Consider the following 23,361-nt stretch of genomic DNA (forward strand, 5'->3'; position numbering starts at 1 on the left):
GATTGCTGTGGGCTGTGAGTTAAGCTGCAGCACCAAAATATAAGTTTGTTCCCCGCTACATGGCTTGGGAATGATCAGCTCTGAGCTGATCCACTCTAGAAAAGGACTCCAGAGGGGTCAGTTCCTGCTCTCTGAAAGGCTCTAAAAGGTACATCTCAAGAGTATCATTATCAGGTCAATTTCTGGCTCTTTTAAAGCTGCAGTAAAATAAAACTTTATCCTTGCTGTTGTCACCTCTCCTTCTTAGGAGGTGTCCAGGATCATGCCGTTTTCCAAGAGTTGCTTTAGGGGTCTCCTGCAGAAAACCACAGGGTCAGAGAGAAGTTTGCACAAACTCAGAACACAAGGATGTTGTTAACTTTCCATGCATCCTTTGCAAGGCATCTCCAAAATGACCTGGGAAGGGTATTCTCAGTCTGTGTTTCTGCACAGTATCACTGAGCTGACTCAAAGTAAAAGACTAAATAAATGTTGGCTGTCAGGCTTCAACAAGCTTCTTCATCAGGTGCAAATGGACAGGAAAGATTTTCTTCCATTTGCACCTGATGAGGAGGCATGTTTCTTCCCCAAAAGCTGGTGTCTGCCATCCTGTGTTTCACTCCATGGATCAATTCAGCATTCTTGGGATCAATGTTCTCCACTAATGACTTATTGCTTTTTATTTTCAAATTGCAACTTGAAATCTTCTGGCAAATATTTGTCATCTGAGGGATACCAAGTGCACGGAGTCAAACCTGTAAGCTCTTAAATGAGAATGGTTGGGTTTGTAGTTCCTAGAAAGAAATACAACACTAGAAACTTTTTTTCTGAGATTAAACAGGAGTCAATACCACAGTGCAGAGAAAGAATTTCTATTTTTGGCTACACCCTTAAGGCAACAGTAGAAGTGTATGTCACTGCCACAGTGACAGCTAATGAGCAGATATACAATATTAATTGCAGTAAGTGTAACACAGTGAGCAATCTATCAGCTTCAATTTCCCCAGCAGCTGTAGTTTAGATACTTTTGCCTAACACCTCTGTCTGACCTGGCTGCTTTGGGTTTGTTTGCCTGCATGGCAGCACAAAGAGGGACTAAAGCAGCACGGTCCTGCTCGTGCTGCTCGAGGGGCTGACCCAGTTGCACGGGGCTGGCAGCAGCACGAGGCCGTTGTCCCGCGTCCTTCGGAAGCGCATCACCGCCCCGTGTTCCGTGACGGTGATGACGTCGGGCTCGGGCTCGCTGAAGGTCACCTCGGAGCGCTTGTGGCACTGCTGGGCACACACACAGCGCACGGCAGCCGCCAGCACCAGCCCCAGCGCGGCCGTGCAGAGCAGGAGGAGGCCAAGCTGGGCTGCAAGGAGTCGGCTTCCTCTGCCAGGGCCTTCCCCTATTCCAGGAACAGCAGATTTGGGAGCAGGCCCGGTCACCCATGGCAGGGTATTCCCAGCTGCCTCCTGCTCATCCTTGTCCTCCTCGGCCCTGGTGCCTGCCCGCTCTGGCTGCGGTGCCAACTCTCTTCCTGCCATTTGCCTTGAGGCCGAGGACAAATTGCCAGCAGTGCTGACATCACCAGGCCAGGCTATGGTTGCAGCAATGCCGCCCAGGTGCGTGCGTACGTGCGGGGCAGAGGGAGACGCTGTCACACGTAGGGAGGCTTTCAAGATGGTCCCACTCTCAGTGCTGCCCTTTGAAAGCAAAAACATGCCAAAACATGCAGTGAGGGAAGAGAAAAGGGGGCTGATTAAGTTCTCACTGCCTACCTCATGGAACACTTCAACTCTGTTTCTGATGCCCTTGTGTCCCCCTGGCTTTAGATTACCTCTTCTCTGTTCCCTGTTTACTCAGTAGCTTTTAGAAAATGAAGCAGATGCAACCCTCCATACCGGAGTTACCATGGGAGGAACTAGGCACCCAAGTTGGTCCCAGGGGCAAAGGCAATGTGGGTTGGAGGGGCAAAGGTGGGAGGAAGGTCACTGCTTTGTCTAACTAAACGTCTGCAGTTCCTGTTGTGGTGATGGTATTTTTCACAGGCATCATTATCACAAAAGAATATCACTTAATAAACAATTCCCACCTTGAGTGGCACCAGGGTCATGCTGAAAGGGCAGGTGTGATTTTCCCAGCCAAGCTGCATGTGTAGGCTCACATGGACCCACTGGGATTCAGTATTCCCCTTCTGAGGCTATGGAGTGGATGGACATGGGAGACTTGGGATGGCCTTTGCCATCAGCAGTTCTGGGGCATGCACATACAACCTATAAATTCTCCCCAAAGCCTGTCTTGCTTTCTCAGTTTACACAGCCAGTCTGAAATCTTATGCTCCTCTGTGTTCCTTAACCACCCATTTTAGTGGGAATGTTGGATCCTGCCTGGGCCTGGGCACTGTCTGATTCCATGCACCTTATTTTAACTGTTACAAAATGCCAGCTGCTCCACGCCAGTTCTGCAACTCAGAATTTGCTGCAGGTATCATATCATCCAAGACTAACTGGGGAACAAGCATGCAATTTAGGAGGCCCCCAATGAATTTTTCCATTCCCACTATGCACCTGAGACCCCATCCAAAATCTGCAAAATGTACTGGAGTTTTTAATTTGGCTCCACTGAGATTTGGATCTGGCCCTCAGTAGCTGGCACCTCTCCAGCCTGTCCAGCCCAGCAGGCTTTTTCACACATCCATTAATTACACCAGAGAAACTTTCACCCTCTACCATCATTAGTGATATCTAAAGCTTCCTGGGAAGGCAGTGTGACGGGAGCACAAAGCTGAGGTAGGAGCCCCGGCAAGCTGTGAAGCAAAGTAGTGGAGGGTCAGAGCATCCTTTGTGGAAGGGATGGTTTCTGAAGGTGCTAGTAAAATACAGTAGGAAATAGAAGACTTCCAGTGGCTGGACTGCAAACTATAAAGTAGCAGGCTGGCAAAGTTAGGACTGCACGCATATGGACCACTTGCCCTTAAAACGCAAACGCCATACTGTAAGGATATGCTGCCAGACTTGGACTTTGGGACAGAAAATGGAACTGCCTCTTAAGTCCTTGCCCTGTCTCAACTCATTTCTCCTTTCTTTTCATACTCCTCCCCATTCTTACCTCATTTCTCAGTGTTTTTCTTTCATTATGCTCTTCTGAGCTTACCTTGTGCAATAGCTCATCCTTCCCTTTGGTTTCCCTCTACTGCCAGTTCTCCACTTCTCTCCATGGCTACGCCAGGTGCTCATGGTACACATCTCTCCTTTACTTGTTCTCTGTCCTCTGCTCCTTCCTAAATATTTCTGGCTCATTCTGTGCTGTACATCCCCTCTCTCTTTTATTTTCTGTGAGATTATTTCTCTTTCTCCTTTAGCATTTTGGACACCAGGTCTATTCTTTCTTCTTCTTGTATTTTTCTTCTCTCCATCACCTGCATAGTTGACTTAGCCTGTTAACTCTGTGTCCTGTATGTCTAAGCACACACATTTCCAGCAGCCTGTAGTCACATCTACATAAGGGAAAGCAACTGTTTTTACAGTGGGTCTCTTAAAAACCCAGCCAGTGGGCTCAAAAGAAAAAAAAAAACAAAAAACAAAAAACAAACAAACAAAAAAAAAAACTAGAAAGAGACATAAACCTCAATTTCCAGTTAAGGAAAAAAATCTAAAACTTTCAACAGTCTCAGTGTAGTTTTAGCCGCTTATGTCACCTACATGGGCTGCTAGGGTGTCCTCCCCAGCCCTGGTGCTTACCTTCCTGTTGCCTGTACACATCAAACACAAGTGTAGGGTGGCAGGACTGGCAATGCTTCTGAAATATGGACAGAGCAAAGGCAGGGTTAGCAAGTGACACCTGTGGCTCACACCACCAAAAAGTGCTGCTCCTTAGAGCAGTTTTGGATGCATGCAGTCAATGTGGATCATACAACCTGCATTTTGAATTATGCCTGATCATTGATTCCTATCCCCATCATTTTCACCCACAATATGAAATGTTGCATGAAAGCTCATGCAGCCCAAACCTTCTAAAATTTCTGAGCAGGCGTCCTCCAGCCCAAATTTCATACTTGCTTTGTATCCTTTTTTTTTCCTTTTCCCTGCAGATGGAGAAATAGGTCTGCTAAGTTCAGTGTTTCACTGAAGAGTTGTATGCACTTTCAGAAAAATGTTACAGCAGTCGATAGGTTTTATCACATCCTTCCACCTCCTGGCCAGCCCCCCACTGTGCTGAGCAACACAGCGTTGGGTTCTTAGGGGTTTGGGATTTTCTCCCTGTTACTGCCTGTCATGTGCAATATCCAAAGGATTATTTCTCAAAATTTCAGCAAACAAACACCCTCTCACCTCCCCCAGACACCTTCCTACACGCAGGCACCTTCCTACATTTCTCTTGTTCATCTGCAGGGAGGCTATTACTATTTTCCTTCCCACAAGGACTGGAGAAACAGCTTTTCCCACCACGTAGATTTACCCATTGGAGGTGCTGTAGCTGGAGGCATTGTCCTGGGAGAGGGAACCTTGCAAGGCATCCACTATTCCCACATCTTGGGTGGGAAGGGACGGCTCCAGCCCCCGGCCTCCGGACCGGATACTCCTGCCGGGCACAGCCCGCAAAGTCCGGCCCGGCTGCTTTGGCTCGGCAACGGGACGAGTCTCCGACCCCACACCAAAACCCGGCTCTGGTGCTGGGGTTACCACCATGGCAGTGGGGCTGGCAGGCAGCAGGGAGCCAGTGGCAGCTGCAGGAGAGATGGGACCTTGGCCAGCAGGGAGACAAAACAAAAATCAGGGAGAGGAGCAGAAGTCTATTGTCTTCGGTTTGTTGATTTCAAATCCCACTCAGTGCCAAGGTTTGCCAGGAAGGTTTGTAACAGTGACTCTTTTATTTTCATGTCACTTATTTTGAAGAGGGAACACACATGGAAATTAAAGCAGCAAAGCTCGCTCCCTATGCACTGGTCAAGTAAAATAATAATTAGTGGGCCAATTTTTTTTACAGTCAAGTAAAAAAATAATTAAAACTCAGCCTTGGTGCCATACCAAGAATTTACTTATACCTAAATCAGACGTATTTCTCCTCCTGCTGAGAAATACGTCTGATTTAGGTATAAATAAATTCTTGGAGCATCTTACTGACCAGAGGCTGCATAAATACAAGCAAATATATACCTGGAGGGCAATAATGACATTTAGAGACAAATATGTTCCTCTCGTTGGGTAACATTGCTAATTGGACTTCCTTCTCTTCAAGAGCTGAGATTTTAGGTAAAGTATTTTAAGATTTGCATTGAAATCATAAGATCGAGCAACCCTATTTAGCTTCCTGGTGCCCTCCTTGGAACTGGCACCTCAAATACTGACCCACACCTCAAATACTGACCCCCACCTTCACTTTAAGGAGTTCACTATGGCCATCACTGATCTCCTTGACAGGAGTTAAATGGGTCCCCCCAGCTTGTTTGGGCCACTTTTGTTGGACCCTTGGCCAGACTAAGCTGTAAAACTACTCTGCAGGGGGTGTTGGTAAGAAAGAACAAGGTTTGCTCACCATACCTGTGGGGTGAGGGTCAGCTGGTCCCTGCAGGGGCGTGGGGGCTGCAGCCTCAGCCTTCTTGTCAGCAAGAGTCTTGTTTTGCCCTCCCTGAGCCACAACAGCAGATTCAATCTTTGCCCAGTAAACAAAGTATGACTGGACTATGGAGATGCTGTTAAAACATAATCAGGCAAGAATTTACTGGCTCTATAGCATTAATAAAACATCTGTTTCTTAGCTAATCACAAAGACTGCTTTACTCTGAAGAGAGAAACAATGCAAAAGTATTTTAAAGGATTAGCCTGTCATATGTTTTCTATTACAAATAAAAGGTACCAGGAAAAAAGAAAGATTTGGGGTGAAGAACCACCACTCAATAAATAATTAAATTCAGCCAAAAAATGTGTGGGAACCTAAAAAAATTTCAAAAGCTGTATTACATTCATCATGTTGATAGAAGTACATTTGTAAAACTGGGACTAGCCCTGCTTACAATCTTCTGTAGGCAAGGAAACAACAGTGGTATTTATTAATTAAAACAAGCCAATGTAACTTGTACAAACAGCAGAATAGGTAAGGGGTAGAAAAAGTCTCTCTTCTCAGCCCTCTGATATTTGAGCCTGCCTAATCCTCTGCTTTTTGTCAGGTGCCAAAACTGTGTTGGCCAACCTTTAACTGCACCCCAAGAGCCTTATTTAAGCTGGAGATTTTGGGAGAATTTCAGCTCAGATTGCTCAGCTGCTTCTGAGAATTATCTAAGGGGAAACCAACCTGGGTTTTTCTGTGCCAGATGACACTTAGAAAGCATTTTTAAGCCTAAAAAAAACATTTTTCCTGATGCTGTGATAGAATAAAAAGGATGAGTCTATCACATACCAGCTCGGAGCATAAAAGGCCAGACTTGAAAGAAATATCAGAGTGGGGATCTAGGACTAGGTCTTGTTGGGATTTTTTTGGGTTTATTTGGGGTTTTTGTGAGTTTAGTAGTATTTCTTTAAACTGTAATAGTATTTTCTGATATAAAGCAATAGCCAAAATTTGAAATTCCAAGCAGCAATATTTCTGTTTCAATGAATTTTTCTTGAATCACAATGAGATGATCAAGCCACAATATTCAACAGGACACTTAGGTTTTGGGAAGCAGCCAAGGATCTGGCCAAGCAGTTTCTAAGTGACTTTGTAAAGTTGAAATATAACAATTTAATATCTTTTGAAATGAGAAGCCACTGTGCTTCCTCTAAGGCAGTCAGTTAGAAGATGTTTAATTTCATTCCAAATCAGAACCAAGCCACTTGGACGGTTTGGGACTTTGGTGCAAAACAGAGATGTCAAGTTTTGACACAGTGCTCACTCTCTTTCTATTGTGAGTAACTCTGTTTACATTTAACTTTTTTTTAAACTATGTCTTTTTTTCTCTTTTTTTTTGATCTTTTTTGTTTTGTTTTTTTCTTAAGAAGTGATATACAAGATTATCCTTTAGGCAGGGAAGTCCTATGGGCTGTATTATTTACAAAGACAGGCAACATGGTCACAGTTCTGTCTTTATGCCTTAACATTTCTTTCCTAAAATGCTTAAGCTGTCATTTTCCAGTGTATCTATTCTGAGAAAACAGTGACCATGTAAATAAAAGGCAGCACTATGCAGCAGATATTAATGGTGATTTATGTACCAGCTAGGATACTGTAGCAGCATTTGGTAAGTATTTAGCTATATTGGATTCAAGATACATAAACCACTGTGCTGGACAGCCTGTAACTAAACACAAATTCCGATTAGGAACCAGGATGTCCTTACAAAAACTTGATGTCTCCAATGGGTTGGTCTGGTGCTTTCCATACGAAGGATAGGTTTCTCTTCAGTGACTTGTCCGAGTGTGTGACAGTGTCACCATCTTCAAAACAATTCAGCAGCTTGGAACCAGGAGGCAGGAAGATGAACGTGCCAGCGATTTCGTTGTTGGACACTCTGCGAGCTTGCAGCATAAAGCCCATGTAATCCCGGGTGCTTCTTACTGTCACTTTTGGAAGACAAAATACGGGACACAAAGGGATTTGTCTTGCTGTTATGTAGTGAAGTGCCTGCAATGGAGTTCCCAGAAAAAACCTTGGGCAGCACTGCTGAAAACACCTTACAGTCTTTGTCCTCACAGTCTTCATGGACATGCTAGATACAGAAGGCCAGACTTTTACCTTTGGTTTTCCAATGTGTAATTGCACACAGGATTTGCCTGAGACTTCCCCCCCTATCCCTCCCTGATGATAAGCTGTTAACCCCATTGGACCAGGCAGCATGCAGCCATTTTTACAGAAGGTTTGGACACCGCTCTGTATGTGAGCAAAAGCTTGTGTTCTGCTCTCAAAGGGGTTTTGTTTTGCACAAGGATGAATGGGCAAGTGGCCAAGCTGGGGAATGGTGCCTCAGCTCTGTCTGCATCTGCCTGAGAAGCAGCAATGCCAGGGATGGGGAATGCTGCCAACCATGCCCAAGAGTCAGGTGATTCACCCAGACCCCTTTGAGTAGTGCAGAGGGGCTGGGAAGGTGACTTTACCCACGTGGACCACTGCATGTAGTGAGGTCTGTCTGGTATGGCTGAGACACAGCTGAGATAAATGAATCCCACCCAAAGCACCCGTGCTGCAAACAGAATCCCTCTGTAAATATGTCCTCATGGCAAGAGAGGTGTTGTAGCTCACTCAGAGCAGTTATCCCCCGGCCCAGACCTCACAGAGATTAATTGCATCGCTTGAGATAAGTTACCGTGCATTTTCCAGATGCAGGAGTGAGAAGCTGTTCCTTACCTGGCACCTTGTCTCCCGGGAAGAAGAAGGACATGTTGATGTGGACGGTGACGTAGTTGCTGTTGGAGCTGTGCAGCTGCACCCTCAGGTGCCTGGGCATCATGTCGCTGCAGGCGGAACGGCTGGCACCCTGCGAGAAGGCTGCCGCGCAGGACACCAAGCACAGGGTCGTGCAGGCCCAGCCAACAATGGCACTGTGGGCTCTCCCACCATCCTCCATCCTACAGCAGAGAACAACCTGGAGTTCACTTCAAAGCAGTGGCTTCCCAAATGGTGCCATTGATTTATCTGATCTCCAGAGCCGCCCTCCCTGCTGGCTTTAAACAAAAGGGAATAAGTGATCTCTGTGGCACCTGGAGCCACTTTGGGAATCCACAGCATTTACATTCTGAAGTGAACTGTTCAGGCTGGGAGAGGGAAGAGCCCACCACAAGAGGATGGATTTCTTGTGAAGGTGCCCATGGAGGGTGCAGCCAGAAAAGATTTGCTCTAAAGTCTTGTGGGTTTGAGGAGGAGGAGGAGCAGGCTCTGTACAGCCACACTCAGCACCCTCCACCACTCCCAGCCCAAATCCCAGCCTGATCAATAGGGGAAACATCTGTCCTTTGGACCTGCAGAGCTGCTGCAGGCCCCATCACATATGGGACTGGTGCCCAGGGCAGAGCCTGTCCCTGCCTGCCATCACAGAGCCTCATCCCTGCAGTGACAGCACAAAACACATTTCCAGACTGAACAGAGTAGTGTGCTATTCTGCTTTTTCAAAATGCACTTTTCAAAGTGAAGATGAAGGACAAGTGTGTGGCATTTATTGTAATGGATATCACAAAGCAGGTGCTTCTGATTTTAATGTAGCACTTTCTACCAACTTCTTTTCAACATGCCTGCCTTAGATGTCATTACACTTAGTCAATGAGTAAATGCAAATAAATCAGAGGCAGCAGAGGCTGAGGAGGTCTAGTTTACACCTCCCTCTCAAGCACTTCTGAAACTTGCCAGCCGACTAACACCACTGCAAGCAGAACAATTCATGCCCAGCCTAAAGCAGCAAGCAGATGGTTGCAGTTTAGCCTTCCACAGCCAAGCATCCTGCCCCTGCAACCAGTTGTGTGCCAGAAGATGCTTGTGAGAATCACAGGAGCCTTTGCTAACCCTCCCAGCCCTGCTGGACCAGCAGCAGGATGTCTCCTCTTCACGGAGCCAGCCTCCCTTCTGGGCACCCCTAAACAGTCCTTGCTGGATAAGATTTCTCGCAGGAGCTCACGGAATTAGCCCCGAGCTCTTTCCCTGGGGTGTTGTCCCGGCTGTGCTGTTTCCCCTCCCGCCCTGCTGTGCCCATCCCTGGGGGAGCAGCGCTGCTCCCGGGGCTGCCCGGGCTCAGGCTGCCGCTGCCGCCGGCGCTTACCTTGGGACACGCTCGCTGCCGGGCTCGCTGCCACCACTGCCCTGCCAGCCTGCCCAGGACCATCCTTTCAGGGACCTTCCTCGCCTGCTCCTCGAATGGGAAGCGCAGCAGCTGTTACTGCTAATACCCTCGGCAGCTCTCTGTCAGCGCCCAAATCCTGCTTTAATCAGATCAGGGTTTCTCTTCACATCCTACCCCTTTTTTTCTTTTTATTTCTTTCCTTTTTTTCTGGTGTGTGTGTATGTGTGTCAAATGTCCAAGTTTCTTCAATGAAAACAAAGGCAACTCGCAGGGAAGGGAGGGGGAGACCCACAGCAAATCATGGGGTTTGTGTAGGACACCCTGAAACTCCTCTGCAGAGGTGCAGGATGATGGGACTTTTTCTCACCTTGCCCTCTCCACACACACATCCCCTCTTCCATGCTGAAGCAAAGCAAAGCCACATCAGCCCCCTCCATGTGCCCCCAGCGGTGTGCCCCATCTCTCATGCTTACATGGGATTAATTTTGGCAGTAAAAGCAGAATTTTGCTACAAAGGCTTGGAAGGTTCATCCCATGTGCCAGCCTTGTCAGAAGGCGCCATCAACACCCCACAAATCCCCCGAAGCTGGCACAGGGGACCAAACATGTGATAAGTGTGACTGTCCCCCAGCACATGAGCTGTATTCATGTCCAGGCTGTCAGCCCTGCTCCTTGCCTGAGCTTTTCTGCAGCTGTGCTGGCAGTCAGTGGCAGAGCTGATCCTGTCCCTTGTCACTGCAGATGCTCTGGTGATCAGGGCTCTCTGATGACCTGGCCTCTGTCACCAGGCTCACCCTGCTCCCTGCCAGTGGCTCATTCCTGCCACGCCTTATCAGTGATCCTGCTTGGGAAGTGACCATTGTGTGAGGCTGTCCAGAGGGGGCATCCTGGTCACCTCTGCCTGGGACAACCCCCAAAAACTGGGGGCAAGTTTGCAGATGCTTCACTTATTAGCACTGTTCCCATCCCTGCCCTGCTCTGCAGCCTGTCTTTTGGAAGAGACACAAAATGCCAGGCTGGCACTGAGGTTCTGCTGCTGACAGCCCGGCTCTCAGCAGGTAAACTGGTTGGAAAGAAAGGAAACTGGTGGTACTGGGCTCTCATCAGCCTGCTCTCCTCTGCATTTGAAAGACGCCTTAAAATCACTGAATTTCAAGATATAATGTAAATCTTGTAGTTTTCTTTACTTTACTCAGGGGAAGTAGAGCACAGGTCAGAGGGAGGAAGGACAAGTTTGCATTCTTGATTCTGTTCCAGCCTCTAATTGCCCATCCTTCATACACAAAAGAGAATACCTTTATGCTGTATTGATGACTAATCCTTTCCTGAAACCAGCTAGTCTCTTATGGTTTTCTTTTCCTAACTTATTCCTAAAATCAGGGAGGGCCATTTCTCCACTGACTCCCACCTGGAAAAAAAGGAAAAGCGGCCAAGTGCAGACCCTGAAACAGCAGTGCTTGGTGTTCCCTGGAGCACAATGCAGAGCTGTGGGGAGAAGAGGCTCAAACAGATCCAATCCATGTGTAACAGCAGAGGATGTAGGGCAGGACTGAACTGTCCATGCTCACTTCCAAGGCTGCAGCAGCCTCTGGCAGGGCAGGGCAGGGCATGCTGCTGTTCACAGGTTCAGCAGCAGCAGTCAGATGGCACTGCCTGGACAGTGTTAATTGCTGGGCTGATCTGAAATACAGCCTTACACAGCATTTACCCTCACTGCCTGCTCTCAAACATAGGAACTCCGTGGCTTGAAAGCCACAGTCAAAGCAAATGTCACAACCATCTCCTCCTCAGAGATGGAAAAAGCTGTCACAGTCATTACCGTGACAGGAGCACCTACCAGCAGCTTCCAACTGCTCATTCAAATGCCAAGTGACAGGCAGATGTTTCCAGGAAGAAATACAGCCCTCTCAGAGCCTTGGGTTGCATCACCCACCAGGACAGCATTGCCTCAGCCTCCTCTGGCCAGGGCTGTGACCTGCTGGAGTCACTTGAGCTCAGCCGGGCTCAGCTCTGACAGACCACATGGCACTGCTGGAACTGGAGAGAGGTTTGCTTCTTCTTGTCATAACCTCTTCCTTAGCAGGAAGCTGTCAGGAGAAGGGGACATAAGACAACTTACACTCTGCCCATTGTTTTCCCAGCAGTGTTTGTGTAGTGGATTTCTAGAAAAAAAATCCCCACGGACCGCAGCTGGGAATTTGAAGTAACACTAGGACAACTGTGCATGCTCTGTAATGATTTGATAAAGATAGAATATAAACCATATAACTTGAAATGTCACTGATAAGTGCACAGAAGGATTATAAACCCCATAACATTGCAGGTTCTCTGGTGCAGAAACTCTGTCCTTCTTGCAGGCTGCTTCTACATCTCCACATCAGCAGGACACAACAGGGCCAGCAGATGTGGAGCAGGTGCAGTGGAGATCAGTATATAATTTGGGCATGGACATAAGAAACTCAGAGCTAACACTCCAGAGCAAGCTTGTTGCTTCATTAACAGGTTTGGGAAATACTTTGCTGCTGCAAGATAATAAAGGTTTAATGAGTTAGAAGTTCCTCCTGGTCAGCTGGCAGCTACCTGAGTCCTATAACAAAGTTTGAGGGGGCTTAGGGAAGAGTGGGCAGGTTGATCAAGTAGAGAGCTTGAAGGTGGCACCAGCTGAGTTCAGATCACAAGGAACTGATCATTAAACCAGCAAAGCTGGCAGCACCACCTTATTTAAGAATATTTCAAGTAATCTTTAAAACAAAGACCAGTGTCCAGCTGAGAGATGAGTGGTTAAAAACCCATGGTAGTCCCACAGGGAGAAAGGAGAACTATCTCCAAACTCAGCATCTCAGGGGCTGACCTATGCATGCCTGTGCCTCTGTGTTTGGGGAGACCAGGATGTTTTTCTGATATTTCTGATAGTTAGGCAAAACTAGGGTTGGCAAAAGTACTGGCAGGTCCTTCCACTTTCATCCAGTTGACTCTTCTTGCTGTTCTTCTGTCACTTACTGAAGTGTAACAGTGACTAAAATGTTGTAGGGGATACAGTGTGGGTAAATGAAGGTGGTATGGAATGTAATCTTACCCCCTAAAGAGTTGCAGCTGAACCAATTACTAAAGATCAGGAGCAGGCCTGATGTTAACAGGCCACACATGTAGCCAGTAAGAACAGTGTTATAAAAGAGTGGATTGGTGGGATCTGGAGTCAGATGGCTGCTGCAAGGACCAGGAAGAGTCAGTGCTTAGAGGAGCTGCCTATGAGACATGTTGAGAAGGTAGGAAACTCTGGCAATATGGAATCCTGGCACTGTAATGATGATAGAACTCTTGATATATAACAAAATGTCACTTCTGGGAACAAACTGACCCATACATGTGCATGCAACATACATTGTGAGCCTCTTTCCCTTACAACTTGAAACCAAAATAACCCTTTATTTTATTTGGTAGCTACTGCAACCTGAGCAGCTGTTCTGCTCTAGAGGAGGGGTTGAGGGGAGGGAAGGGAGAGAAAGAGAAGTAAGGCCTAGCAATGAATAGCTTAATGATTGCTTTAATAAGACTGAGTAAGATGAGGAATACAGACAACAGGTAAAATGCAGATGCTGGACTCCTCACATGCACACAGCATTAGTCAGAGGCTGCATGGATTTCCCCACAGTATGCTGCATAGAGGAGATGCAAACCATCCATGGAGAGCTGCTCTCCCGTTTTGCCACTTGAGCTATTTTATAATTTCCACACACAAAACCAACCTTGTGTTCTAAAGGATGATCTCCGTCTCCTGTTGCTCCTCTGTTAGACAAAGGCAAGGCCAGGCAGGTGGTGTGATTGTGGCACTGAGTGGCAGCTGCTGTGAACTCCATTTGGGTGACCTGGCAGAGGGACCCTGTGGCTGAGGGTCCCTTGTTCAGGATCAATACAGCAGCCCAGGAAATTCCCCCTCCCATCTGATTTCAGGCCTTGGAGAAGAGTTTGGCACAGGAATCCAAGAGTTTGAAACTGCTGACTGCAAAGCTTGCTTGCTTTCAAAACCAACACAGGGCTGGAGCCGGCCATGGCTGTGAGCTGGGATATGAAAGATCAGGCATTGCTCTGGCACCATCAGTCACACATTGCAAGGCTGTCACTTTGCAAACACTTTCATGCTTTCTTGTCTCCCAGGAACAACACAGCTGTGGGGCACAGCTGGTTTTCAGAGCTGTGAAAAAGCCTGAGGAACTAGTGGCCAAGTCATACCCAGAAGGGCTCTCAGTAGCTGTTTTGTCATCATAACATCACAAAAAAGATAGAAAAAACTCAAGTGAATGATGTGGAGCATAGTTTGCATTAGATTCCCTTCGAACTAAGAACCAGGTGGAAACAAATTCTAAAAGTGAGTAGTCATCAGGGTATACACCTTTAAAAAACCTTCCTAGCATGCTCTGCTCCCTTTATATAGGGCAACTCCAGGGCACTCCAGGCTTTGGTAGGGACCTGGCTTGCCTCCTTCTCCCTCTTCCAGGCTTTTCTCTAGTTTCCACGAGGTATGCTGTGCTGCTGCTCCCAGCCAGGCTGTTGTTTAAGGGCATGTGCCTCAGTTTGGCTTTTCCAGCGCAAGAAACTTGTGCTGGATGTGGGTGTACAGCAAATTTACAATTACTGCTCTGCACAGTGTCTGTGAACTGAATGTGTCACTGAGGGTGGGGGCAGTGGTTGAATGGCCATGGTTTCACAGTGTGATCTCATTGCATAAAAGTTCTGACTATGAACATGAGTGCAGCTTCAGCCTTTGAAATTCAGTAATTTTTGTTAGTTTTGGATTACTTAATTTTGGGTACATTTTTCTAAGTAGAGTAATGGACAAATACTTGCAGGTGTTAATGTTTCATGGTCAGTTCTGATCTCAATGAGCTTGATCCCAAAGTGAAACTTTTTTATACACAGGTATTGAGGCAAGAGCATCAGAACATGGTAAGTGATGTCACATTAAGAATTTGTAAAACTGGAAGTCAGTGATTGTAGGAAGTAAATGCTTCATTTCTTTTGCTACTTTTGAAATTTAAATTTGAATTACAACAGCTGACCTTAAATGCAACTCTTCCTGTCTACCTCACATAGTAATGATGACTTCATGACCTAGAATACATTAAAAAACCCCTTGGCATGTAAATTACATTGTATTTATATTTATAAAGTGTGTTTAGTATGTGATTAGACCACCAGGAGTAGCAGATTACAACTGAAAAATGTTCCATAACTAGACTTGTAGAAACTAAACCAGTCAAAAAGTTAACAATGCAAACCCTTGACGTTAAATCAAATTCTGCAAAATGTGTTGCTATACGTGGGTAGGTGTGTGGAGGGGGAAAGAAAGGTGGAGAGGGAAAAAAATTAGTCCTATATTAAAACAAAAAACCAAACAACAAAATCTAGACAGTCTCCAGGACTGAAAGCAGACAGTCACCTGCCAGCTACATAGAGATGACAAGGCAAATGAAAAATTGCATGCCCCACTTGGAGGTACATCTTCATTTTTAAAAAAGTCACTTACAGAAGAGCAAGTTGGTGATTTCTCTTATATCCTGGACCTTTTTCAACCCTTGTCAGAAAATTATAAATTATTGAAGCATATTGTACAGTAGCAACTATATTTGTGTGTTCTATCATGGCTTCTGAAGTGCTTAATGTGGAAAGGTTAACTACTGATTGCAAAATAATTTAGAATTATTTCTTCATCTTGAAAACCCGTAGAATTAAAATTTGCAGTTCTCATTCTCTCCCTTTGATAACTGGAATGCTACTATTTCCTGCTTGCATCACAGCTACTTGGGAAGAATGGGACAATGCTATATTCTCACAGTTGTCTTGTGTTAATCCATCCACAACTAAAGTATTTTTGTTCCTGGAGGCATTATAAACTGTCCCAAGAATAAAGCCAGGCTTCAGGAAGCTCCTGTAAAAAGTTGGCTCAATGACCTCACCAAGAGGTACATTACCCTAACTTATAACTTCATCATGAAGAACAAGAAAACATTCTGAGTGTGTGATGTTAAGTGCAGGAACACTCAGGTGAAGGAGTATCTGAATTTTCAGAGTTGGTTTGGGTTTCTTCTTGGCTAACTGCATGTAAAAGGAGAAGATACATTTATAAATTGCAATAAGTATCCATGTAAAATTGAGCTGCTTTTATTCACCATGCTTTGATTATCTACGAACATTGTTGCAAAATACACACAAACAAGTTCCCTCTCTGCCGTCAGCTCGGAGGCTCCCCCTCCCTAATGCACACCCCATACTCTAATGCACTTCTCATTCCTGGCCAGACAAAGGGAATACAGAGATGGTACCAGGTTGTGGAGGGAATGGATGGGAGAAGGAACTGGCTGGAGAGGACACATGTGGCATGTTTATAAAAGCTTTCAGATTCCTAGTGCATTTTCAGGAGTAGATTTAGGTATTAGTTAAAATTGCTTTTTACTGAAGAAGTCCATTGTGTTTGGTAGAGAAGCACAAGAAAAGGTCACCCCGAGCACAGGAAGGGTGGGGGGGTCCCCAGGCAGGAGGTGAAGTAGCTACTAGGCTGCACTGACACACCAACTGAGAGCTCTTCACCTCTGACTGACTTCCTCAGCTGGCACAGAGCTTCCTTTTCACCCTTAAGGCTTTTCTTCCATTTGATTCAATTCTTTCCCCACCCCTAACTGTTGAAGTGTCACTGTTACATCCCTTGATTCAATCCACAATTCAAGATTTTTTGGACAGCTGAACTTTTTAGCTGATGACTCTTACTAGCCTGGCATTTAAAGCTGACCCTGTGTTTTCCAAAAGGGACAGGTCATTGTCACAACACTGTTAGCATTTCCCTTCCCACAATCAGTTAAAGTATTGTTCTGCCATTAATACAGAGCTCTGAGTTGCAATTAATCCATGCCTGCTTACCTTTCAATCAGTACCTTTGTAACTGTTAGCATAATTAAATGAGCTGTTGCTTCAAATTAGTCTTGCAGCACTATTACAAGCTTCCTTTTTATTTTTCTTTTGTACAATGGAACAAAGCAATGCTTTGAAACAAAAGCATTCAGGCAGTTTACACTCACATTTACATTTATTTAAAAAAATGCTTAAATACTTGTGTATTTCACCTGTGGATTTTGAACTACAAATCAAATAGGGCTCATCACTTCAAAGAGGCTCACAAGTACAAAAAACCAGCCTCCTTCTGCCATCTTCACATCCTCCTCTTCTGGGTGCTTATGTACAACACTGAAAAAGAGAAAGTGGCACACAGAAGAGGGCCCTGGTAAATGACATGCAGAAGCCTTTTTATTTAAAACATCTTATTTCCATGGCATATAAATTGACACTGTAAGAGATCCCATTCAGGATGAACAAAGCCAGGCAACCTTTAAGTCCAAGTTTCAAAAAATGCCATTAGCTCTAAACATTATGTATTACTTTGGTTCAGTATTTATTTCATTCATAGCCCAACTATGCTCCAGCAGCTGTAGCTGAACAGAGCAGGAACAAAGGCAGTGCCCTGCAGTATTGCTGAGGGGAGCATGAGAGCTCCTCAGCAGCAGAATTACAGGTGTCAGACACTAATGCTGTGATCTTTCAATAAGAGCTGGAAATCCCAAGCACTTAAGGCAAAGCTAATGATTAGTTATGAAGGAAGAGACATCTTCCTCCTGCTTGGCTGATGATATCCCCAGAACAGATCCAGTCACAGCATAAAATGATACTGTGCTCCTAAACCTGCCACACGTCTTTAGTTCTCTGTTCAGCCTGTTCTTGAGCCTTGTGCCTCTCATCCCCTTGTTTTAGCTTTCCTAACAGATTATTTCCTTAATTGATTATCCAGCTGAAATGTCACTCCAGGCCTTAGCATAATAGTCCAAATGCCAGGCAAGAAACAAGGGTTGGTCTCGTTTCAAGGATTATTTCTCCACCCAAAATGCTCTTTTACACTGCTGCCACATTCTCTGACTCTTTTTCTAACGTGGGGTTTGGTCCTTGTGTCTTTTTATTCCTTCCCTCCTTGCTGATTTCCATTTTCTTCACAAGCAAGTTGGTCACACTGCTTCATTCACCTCCTCTACAAGTCTCTTCACTTCCAGCTTGTGAACCTTTTCTATTTTTAGATACTCTTCTCCCTGGCATGTCCTGCTATTACAGCCTGATACCAGAGAGTCATTTCAGGAGCCTGGGATTGTCCTTGAAGTGCACTAAAATCCACCTACTGCACTTGGATATTCAAAGGCTCAATATTAAAGCATGAGTGGTTTTTTTTGGTTAGTGGTAAAATCTTTACTCAAAAGATGAAAATAGCCTCCAGGACTAAGGATAAGCATTCATTCAGTCCTGGAAAACTGCTTCACCAGAAAATATTTGTGTCACTGTAATATCTGCACTGTAGCATAAATTTATGCAGTAGCTTGCCTAAAAACACAAACTCTTATGGTGCAGAGGCCATCTAAGCAAGCAGTAAGTACAAGAGAGTAAGCCTGTCAAACAGGAGAAAATAAGCTCCAATAAGGCTAGAAAAGAGCATGCTTCTCTAAATGAGCTTCAAATCCAGAGGAAAAAAGGACCACAGGAATGCAGAAAAGCACAGACCCTAGAAAGTGGAACTGTAAAAGGCAAATACTGTAAAGATTTCCAAGAAAGAATATTAGTTTTAGGCTTACAGACAGCTTATTTACACCTCAGCCACCCCTCAAATTCAGAATATCAAACCACAATTTTCTCATGTGCAGTAAGAGAAGGAGCAGGAATTACCATTATTTCCTCGGATAAATGCATCTCCATATTTGTTCTTTAACTGTCCATTTACATATTCCTCAGTCTGCTCCAGAGCTATGTTCATATATCCATCCAGGCAAGCCAGGACACCTGAAAACAGTGGCAGTTTAAAAGAGAATCAGCTTGAACTTATTTTAAAATAACAAAAATGCACTGTGCTTGAATAGCACAGGAAAAAAGCCCACCCTGTATCCTTATAACAAACTAAAAACCCAAGTATGGACAGATGTCTTCAAAGAATTCAGCTGGACAAAGGAATCCCAACCACTCTGGTAGCAATGGTATCAGTTGGTGTAAGAGTTGTGGGAATAAAAACAAAAAGTTAAGGCATTATTTCAAAAGATGGACAATTTCCATATTGAAAGCTTAAGCTGTCCCTTCTCACTTGTGTTTTAAGCACACACCAAAAATACCTGGGGCATTAAGTGCAACTGGATAACCTAAGGACAATGCTATGTAAACTGAGTTGTCACAAAACTTGTGAAGGATACAGCTGAAAAACAACCCTTTTAATACAGGACAGCCTACACATATTTGTCTTCATGCTTACAGAGCTAGGAGAACACTGTCTGCAAGTCTCTGTTTTGATATCAACAAAACTCTACACATTTTTCAACAAAGGCCACTGAAATCTTCCCACAAAAATAAAATTACACTGTTTTGATAATGCAATTAAAGAAAAAATCTTTCATTTGCAATATCAGATGACTTTTTTTGGATCAGGAATATACACATTTTAGTGTAATACAGCACAGAGGTAATACAGCTTTTTACAAGTTGCTTTATCTTCCTCTTGCTTGTGGGTTTTCCTGACTTTATCCTTGCACAGACAATACTACTTAAATAACTTATTAGCTACTATAATAACTTATTATATTAGAAATATATTAGCTGTAATTAGGAAGAGGGAGAAAACTCAGGACACATTCTCATTTTTCAGAAATGTCACTGCAGGATCTTCTAGTTAATAATCAGGATTCAACTTCTTCTGCAACTTGTCATGGCTTAAAGGTTTTTATTTTCCTTCCTGTTTCTCTTCTCTGTCTCCACAGACATAGGAAAAACTAGTCACAAAGTGCCACTAAATGCCCCAAAAAGACCCAAACAAAAGTCTAGATTCTTTTCCACTCTAATAGTCCTGAGGTATCCACACAGGAACAGAAAAAAAAATATGTTTGTACAAAATTAAAACTGGACCATGTAGATTTACCTGAGCTACATACAACTCTGTAGGCCATAAATGCAGTATTTTCAAACTCTTTTGCTCCTAGAGTGCATTCATGGAGTGCAGTTGTTTCATTCTCTTCCTACTTTTCTTTGTGCTTACTCTTACACCACTAATGGCATCAACTATTATCACTGCCCATCCTGGCTAGCAATTTTCTGTTTTATCTGTATGTAGAGATGCTTTAATGTACATATCCATATTTACACACAGAATCCATACATTAATGTACCCCTGATAATTTCCCAGGGCTTCCTGACTTGGACACCTGCAGCACTTGGCAGTGGCTGAAGACAGTTCAGTCACACATCAGCACCTGCATGAGGCTACATTGGTGCTGGTGTGGAGGCAACAAAAACATCAGCAGCACAGCCTGGGGGAGAATCTGGGCAAATCTGCAACAACAGCCTGAGATGCTGTTTTGGAAATATTTGGCTTTTACAAATGTTGGTCACATTTTTGCAGAAAACAAACTAAGTGCATATTTTTCAAACAAAAACACTACACGGATTTTCTGTCACAAGAGTGCAGGGAAATAAGGAAGGGAAGGGGGGAAAATCCAGTGACAAATAAGGGTATTTAGGGAATTCTTGTTCAATTAATGTGGTGTCAGACTGTAGGCAAGTTACACTAGCTCTGCTGAGAGGTAAGTTCATCTACAGCATTTACAAATGGATCTTACCAAGGGAGAGGTAGCAATGGTCTCAATGAAAACAGGAACCCAAATCTGGTTTGGCCCTGCCTTGTGTGTACCCTCAGGTAAATGAGGACTTGCTTTAAGTGACTTAAATGAGTTCTCTCTACATTCTCCTGCACTGAAGAATTTACAGAGAGGCAGCAAACCTCTTAAGCCCCCAACGCCATCTGAAGTGGTCAGACAATGTGGTTCTCAAATGAGAGACTGCAAATTTTGTCAGCTGAGTGACACTGCAGGGAAACAGGAAGGAGTAAGAAGCCACTGCTGGCTCTGTCAGTGAACAATTTAAAACTGTCCTAGCAAAAAGATTCCTTGTCACAGCACAAACAAGTCTCCTCCCACAAGCGCCAAGCTAAGCCACTTGAAGTAAACCTCTCTGAAGAAGGGGTCTGTTGCAGAACCATAATGTTTAAGTCATTACAGAATAAAATTTCTGAGCACTGCAGAGATTAGTTTTGACTGAATTTGGATACTGCTACAAAAATTGGTCAGGTTGATACTGTTATCCTAATTGGAGCAGGACCAGGACATTTCACTGCACAGAGGAGTTTAATTTACTAGTTTTAAAAAATCTATAATCCTATATACATGAAGGTATGCTGATAGACTTGGCAAAAGCTACACTAAACTTTTTCCTGTATCTCTGTGAGCCTTGACCCAACACAGATCTAGGCAGTTGTTTAACTAAGAATGTCAAGAATGTTTTTCATCATGTAAGAATTCTATTATGAATGACAGCAGAGTTTAGTCTGAAGCTTTCCTGGATCAAGATCTGTATTACCTAAATAGAGAACAAAAAGCTGAAGAAAAATCTAGTTCCAACAAGGGGTGTTTCTGGCCGTTTCAGGAGTTGTAATTCCAGACAATCTTTCCAAGCATCAGTTTAGAAACTCAGAATCATCCAGTTAATCACCTGTGACGAAGGTCACTAATGATTTAGATCAGTAATTTTAATTTCTAAATCCCCTGTTGTTACCCCTCCTTATCACTTTCTCCAGGGTTGATTTTCTATTTTTACTGTCTCTGTTCTCACACTCCATTGTTCTGGATCACACTGTTTTTCTTTTCTATTCCATGCATCTATTCCAGCCTCCTCAATGAATTACTTTACTCACTGTGAGAGACAGATGGGGAACTTACCTCGATAATCAACTCCAGAATTTAATTTTACAACAACTGGCCTTCCAATGATTTGTTTTAGGAAGTCACTAGGGGTTTGCTTCCGTAGACTCATCTTGATCTTCTCTGGCAAGCTGAGAAGGGAAGAGAAAACATTAGGATAAGAGACGTGCTTCCACATTATTTTAAATACTCTGTACACACAGGCAGACCCCTGATTTGTAATACTTTCAGTAGGAGAAAATACTGAAGATGAAAAATACTGAGATGAAAGCAAAACTTTAAGGGTTGAGGTGGGGAGACAGAGCTCCTAAAGCTATTGCACTCAACCTTCCCTTTGGCATTTTTATTACTTGTGAAAGCATGACTCAGAATCCTTGTTTGCCACACTGTAAATCTTTTAAATTTCCAACAGTGCCAAAGGCCTTATCATCCCTAAAACCTTTTGCTAAAATTCTTTTAGAGGGCTAAGCCTAAATAGGTGTTTCGTGTCTTTAGGGGTGGAGGGGGCAGCCCATCCATGCTCTATACCCGGAAGTCTGTGCGAGAACAGACACAAACAGAAGAAAAGCATAAATACAAAAGCATGCCTTCAGATAATAAAACAGACTAAGTTAAGGCTCGTGATTAAATGACAGGGGAAAGATGCTGTGATTAAAAAGGCAGCAGGCGCACCCAGTTTGGTGCAAGACCCCTCTCAGTTCTCGCTTGACTTCTGCTCCAACATCGCTTTGTTCGGCGTTGTGAGCAAAGGCAGAAAACCCCCGCACGCTGCCGACTGCATTCCTCTGCTTCCCGGGGCAAATCGCAAGGGGCGATTGCAGCCGCGAATCCAGGGATCCTCACTGTTCGCCCATCAACACCCACCGCCGCCAGCGATGCCCGGGCCCCGCGGCTGCGTCCCCTTGCCGGAGCACACACGGGAAGCCATGAAAAACCCGCGCAGCTCCGTGACAGCGCAGCCCGGGGAGCCCCGCACGGCCCCGGGCCGGCCCTGCACTCCCCGCCCGCCGCCGCTCCCGGCAATTCCCGGGCCGGCCCCGCACTCCCCGCCCGCCGCCGCTCCCGGCAATTCCCGGGCCGGCCCCGCACTCACCGCCCGCCGCCTCTCCCGGCAATTCCCGGGCCGGCCCCGCACTCACCGCCCGCCGCCGCTCCCGGCAATTCCCGGGCCGGCCCCGCACTCACCGCCCGCCGCCGCTCCCGGCGCTTCCCGCGCCCTGCCCGCCGCTCCCCGCCCGCAGCTGCCCCGCCCCGCTACGGCGGCCGGGCGGGACAGCCCGCGCGGCGCCCGAACGCGAGGCAGGCCCGCGGCTGAGGGCGCGCCCCCTCCTGCCCGGGGCCTCGCTGGGGTTGGGCGCTTCACGACCCCCGGCCCTTCGCGGAGGTGCGCGGGTTTTTTGTGGCTTGGTGGGATTCCGCGCAAAATAACATCCCATGGGAGAGGAATCTTACAGGATGTCTTGTGGAAAAAATCTTACAGGGTATTTTGTGGGGAAACAAACCCCACAGGGTCGGTTAAGTTGGGAAAGGCCTCAGAGATCAGCGAGTCCAGCCTATTACCGAACTGTCAGCCAGACCGAGGGCCGCATCCTGGCTTTCCTTAAACACCTCCAGGGATGGTGGCTCCACCACCGCCCTGAGCAGCCCATTCCAGTGTCCAATCACCCTTTCTGTGATGGAATTCTTCCCAATGTCCAGTACGGTACTCACTATTGTATTTACTCCAATGAGACCCTGTTAATTCCCAAGTGATCTTGTCCCTGTCAGAGACGCGGTGAGCACCTCACAGGCACCCTGTCCAGGACTAGACAGGGAAGTGCTGAAGGTCATTTCAC

General features: G+C 45.5%; 2 protein-coding genes across 5 annotated transcripts; both read right to left on the reverse strand.

The window, feature by feature from the left end:
* Positions 1-1,074: 1,074 nt before the first annotated feature.
* REELD1 (reeler domain containing 1) lies at positions 1,075-8,504 on the reverse strand. The gene is made up of 6 exons (XM_059471205.1): positions 8,285-8,504; positions 7,281-7,503; positions 5,506-5,657; positions 4,424-4,637; positions 3,706-3,763; positions 1,075-1,668 (listed from the first exon to the last, which is right to left on the reverse strand). The coding sequence occupies exons 1-6, from the start codon at positions 8,502-8,504 to the stop codon at positions 1,075-1,077; spliced, it is 1,461 nt and encodes a 486-aa protein (XP_059327188.1).
* An 8,171-nt stretch (positions 8,505-16,675) lies between these two features.
* On the reverse strand, positions 16,676-22,753 carry LSM6 (LSM6 homolog, U6 small nuclear RNA and mRNA degradation associated). 4 transcript variants are annotated; one of them, XM_059470765.1, is made up of 4 exons: positions 22,712-22,753; positions 21,545-21,657; positions 18,459-18,572; positions 16,676-16,943 (listed from the first exon to the last, which is right to left on the reverse strand). In XM_059470765.1, the coding sequence occupies exons 2-4, from the start codon at positions 21,636-21,638 to the stop codon at positions 16,909-16,911; spliced, it is 243 nt and encodes an 80-aa protein (XP_059326748.1). In that variant the 5' UTR covers positions 21,639-21,657; positions 22,712-22,753; the 3' UTR covers positions 16,676-16,908. The 4 variants fall into 4 exon arrangements, with proteins under 4 accessions (XP_059326748.1, XP_059326750.1, XP_059326749.1 ...); XM_059470767.1 differs by having other exon boundaries at positions 22,666-22,739; XM_059470766.1 differs by lacking the exon at positions 22,712-22,753 and adding an exon at positions 22,528-22,608.
* Positions 22,754-23,361: the final 608 nt, after the last annotated feature.

Source organism: Ammospiza nelsoni, chromosome 4, assembly GCF_027579445.1.
Source record: "Ammospiza nelsoni isolate bAmmNel1 chromosome 4, bAmmNel1.pri, whole genome shotgun sequence".
NCBI classification, from domain to species: domain Eukaryota; kingdom Metazoa; phylum Chordata; class Aves; order Passeriformes; family Passerellidae; genus Ammospiza; species Ammospiza nelsoni.

What these genes read in the sequence shown, in the direction of transcription:
- LSM6 (XM_059470765.1), bottom strand. Translation starts at nt 21,638, where the DNA reads ATGAGTCTACGGAAGCAAACCCCTAGTGACTTCCTAAAACAAATCATT. An exon ending in TTCTGGAGTTGATTATCGAG is followed by an intron (nt 18,573 to 21,544) that starts GTAAGTTCCCCA and finishes CACTGTTTTCAG; the next exon opens with GTGTCCTGGCTTGCCTGGAT. An exon ending in ATTTATCCGAGGAAATAATG is followed by an intron (nt 16,944 to 18,458) that starts GTAATTCCTGCT and finishes TCTCTTTTTCAG; the next exon opens with TGTTGTACATAAGCACCCAG.
- REELD1 (XM_059471205.1), bottom strand. Translation starts at nt 8,504, where the DNA reads ATGGAGGATGGTGGGAGAGCCCACAGTGCCATTGTTGGCTGGGCCTGC. An exon ending in CCCGGGAGACAAGGTGCCAG is followed by an intron (nt 7,504 to 8,284) that starts GTAAGGAACAGC and finishes GTCTTCCAAAAG; the next exon opens with TGACAGTAAGAAGCACCCGG. An exon ending in AGCTGACCCTCACCCCACAG is followed by an intron (nt 4,638 to 5,505) that starts GTATGGTGAGCA and finishes TGGTAACCCCAG; the next exon opens with CACCAGAGCCGGGTTTTGGT.